Source organism: Egretta garzetta, unplaced genomic scaffold, assembly GCF_000687185.1.
Source record: "Egretta garzetta isolate BGI_Z169 unplaced genomic scaffold, ASM68718v1 scaffold418, whole genome shotgun sequence".
Lineage (NCBI taxonomy): Eukaryota > Metazoa > Chordata > Aves > Pelecaniformes > Ardeidae > Egretta > Egretta garzetta.
Window position 1 is genome coordinate 352,966 of NW_009260492.1, and position 3,366 is coordinate 356,331.

At 54.7% G+C, this 3,366-nt stretch overlaps 1 protein-coding gene across 2 annotated transcripts in view; it reads left to right on the forward strand.

The window, feature by feature from the left end:
* MOB3A (MOB kinase activator 3A) overlaps positions 1–1,831 on the forward strand; it is an 8,529-nt gene extending 6,698 nt beyond the window's left edge. For both annotated transcript variants that reach the window (XM_035899757.1, XM_009644225.2), the window contains 2 exons: positions 676–878; positions 1,580–1,831. In XM_035899757.1, the coding sequence (XP_035755650.1) occupies positions 676–878; positions 1,580–1,609 (233 nt within the window). In that variant the 3' untranslated portion in view covers positions 1,610–1,831. The remainder of the gene's footprint in view (positions 1–675; positions 879–1,579) is intronic.
* The last annotated feature ends 1,535 nt before the right edge of the window (positions 1,832–3,366 follow it).

Genomic DNA, 3,366 nt, shown 5'->3' on the forward strand with positions numbered 1-3,366 from the left:
TTTTTTAGTTTTCAGCGCAGCTTTCACCAGATTCCTTGCCCCTTAACGCCGACTGGAACGCTGCAGTTCTTGCAGAGCGCTGAAAGGGTTTAACTAATCCTCGTTCCTCCAGAAACGAGCCCCGTGAACTTTAAACCATAATAATATTCTAGTGAGATGGCTGGTTGGGCAAACCGCTCTGCTGCAGGGCCCTGGCTAAACAAATCCTAAAGAACTGACGCCTTTAAAGAGTTCCTTAACGTCTTTAATTTTTAACCAAAGAGCTCCAGACATATCGAAATACGAGATAAGTGTGGGCAGTCAACAGCGCGGACTCTTCCCTTTGGGAAGTTGCTCGGTCGTATCTGGTATTTTGCACTGTTTATATAAATGTGCCAAATAGAGTGGAAGAAAACGCATATCGGACTGAAGCAGCTGCTGGGAATCTCCGAGGCTGGTCCCCTGCTTTCAGCCCCTAGCAGCCATCGATGGCCTGCAGCGCGCTGTCACTTAAGAAGTCTGTGCTTTGAAAAATCTGATCCAAAACGGAAAGTAAAAAGGACAGGGGAACTGGACGTTACCAGGGACAGAAGCCCTTTTTGTCGCAATCTTATCTGTTTTATCAATTTATTTTTGCCCCAAGGAACCAGTTTTAACTTCGCTGAAGGTTTCTCATGGCTGTGTCTTCTCCCCCAGGTACTCCCTTCCCCAAGAACTTCCTCCCGGTGGTGAAGAAGATTCTCTCCAGGCGCTTCCGAGTCTTTGTCCACGTCTACATCCACCATTTCGACAGGATCACCCAGATGGGGTCGGAAGCCCACGTGAACACCTGCTACAAGCACTTTTACTACTTCGTGAAAGAGTTCAATCTCATCGACACCAAGGAGCTGGAACCACTGGTGAGTGTCTGGGTGGGCTCAGGGCACATGCCAGGCCGTTGGGGTCTGCAGCCAGCGCAGAAGGGGTGGGCTGCGGGTGGAGGAGTCACAGAGGCCTCTCCGGTACCTTCTCAAAATTGGTTGCCCAAATTCAGGACATGGGTTGGCCTTGCAGTTTGACCGTCAGGGAACTGGGAGTCAGGATCTGCAGGCTCAGCTGGGCCAGGGTCATCTGGGCACCGGCTGGGGGAAGCTGACTTGTTCTCCAGGAGCCTCCTTGCGTTCCTGGCAGCCGGCTTGCCTTGTCTGCATGCGCTGCCTGAGCCCGGCACTGCTGGCCATCCAGGATTTGGATGGCTAAAACCTCCTCCCCGTGCTTACTCCCCATGCTGGAAAGCAAGGGCAACACCACCACCGCCTTCACAAGGAGTCTGGAGGATGGAGAATGCCACCACTTAGACCCAGGAGGTGGTGACGGTGTTTCTACAGCCGTGAGCAACAGAGCGAGAGCAGTGGAAGGGTGTCCTGCCAGTGCCTGGGAATGGGAGCGGTGGGGGGAACGGGGACCTGCCCAAACTGGAGCTCTAAGTAGCAGTGTCGCCGCGTGCCTGAGAAGGGTATTTATGACTAAATGAAGGCGAGGGGGTTTTTTTCATCCACACCCTCACCTGGCAATCTGGATCTTCATTCATGGTCCCTTGTCTTCTTGGTCCCTTTGGCAGAAGGAAATGACCTCCCGGATGTGCCACTGAGATCAGATCTTCCTGCTCCCACCTCCGCCTCTCTTCCGAGGACTCCGAGTCCCACTCCTGTATTGGAGACGTTGATTCAAGGGGAGAAGAGAGACGTTTTGTTAAAAGAAATCTATATATTTTTAATGAGTTTCAATGTAAAACTGTGATAATGCAGGAATATTTTTTTAAAGATGCTCTAGATAAACTAGTTTTTTATAGTAATTTCTATTAAAAAAAAAATATTTTGGGCCACTTGGTGGAAATTCTCACTCTTTGAGGAGGGAAGAGCCACCCTGAACTGCCTCTTCCCCGTCCCCTCACTGCAGTGGCACCAAGCGAGCCGAGCCAGATGCTAACGATCGAGCCGTGTCGTGTAGCTGGTGCTGCCATGGAAGCGGTACTTCCCTCCGGACACCCATTTCCCACCCGTGACGGGAGTGGGGACTGGGGAAGAAATGCTGGTGTACGTTGATCCCCCGGGGTGCTGTTTGGTTCCAGCACCTCTTCCACTGGCTGTGAGTCCAGTTTTTGGACAGAGCTGCTTTTGTGCTCGCCCTCCGCTTGGCATCCTGTCCCCAAGGCTTGGCCCTCCCTGCTTGCCCTCTGAAAGAAGCTGGACTTGGGTTTGTTTCATGGCGAGACCAGCTCCGCCGCTGCTCGTGGAGTCTGTGCTGGAGCGCTGATGTTTTGAAGCTGCTCTTCCCTCTCACGCCAGCTCCGAGCTGAGCTTCTCCCCGGGCACAGCCCGGCTGCGGCTCTGGGCACGCTGGCCCCACGGGGGACGGGGGATCCACGCTGGCAGCATGAGGCCGAGCAGACCTGTGCCTCGTGGCGATGAGCAGAGGGAAGGCACTGGGACGGGCATGGTGGAGCCTTCTTCCCAAACGCCTGCGCTTCCCCTTCTCCTCGTGGTACGCTGACCCTGCCGAGACGGAACTGCCTCGCGTCCTGCCTGTGCGTGGACCCTTTTCTGCTTCCCCGTTAGGGTACGGAGCCTCCCCCCTCTTCCCCAGCAGCACGTTCCCCGCTCAGCTGCGCGCATCTCCTGACCAACGTCTCTGCTGTGCGGCCAGGGACCGCTGGCCTTGCCCGCAGCTTGCACAAGCGGCTCCGCTGCGCGACGGGAGCTTTGCAGGGCCCCCGAGGTAGGTAGGTAGGTCTACCTAGGCTGGGGGGGGGGGACGTGGGAGAGCAAGGGTTTACAGTAAGAAAAAAGGTTTCTATGAACAGTGACCAAAACTACCACTAACCACTTCCTACAAAGTTTTTTCTGTGTCCTGGAATCTCTGTACATACGTGACTCTCGTTTCTTGTACTATCGTTAGGACACTCGTACAAATACCACTATAGTTCTCTGAAACTGAACCAATAAATTATGTTGTATTTACATAGCACGCTCTGATTGCTAAACGTCTCGTGATTGCGCGGTCGTCGGAGGCTTTCTATCAGCAAAACAAACACGGCGTGTTTGGACTCCGCGGGAAGCGCGCTGGAGAGCTGTTTCCTACAGCTGCTAAAAGCCCTCGGGTGCGTGCCCCTACCCCAAGGTTTGAGTCCTCCTGCTCTCGAGGGGCCGGGGCCGGGCTGCGCTGAGCCCCCCGCTTGTTCCCAGGGTTGTGGGGCAGAGCGGGTGGGTGCTGGAGCTCAACCAGCAGCAGCCTGGGGTTGTCCTGACTTGTCTCTGTGCTGTCCCTCTGCCCAAGGGCTGATTCTCCCAGCTCTAAAACTTGGGTGGATGTGGGCAGGAGAGGTGAATCCAAGCTTCCCAGCTTGCT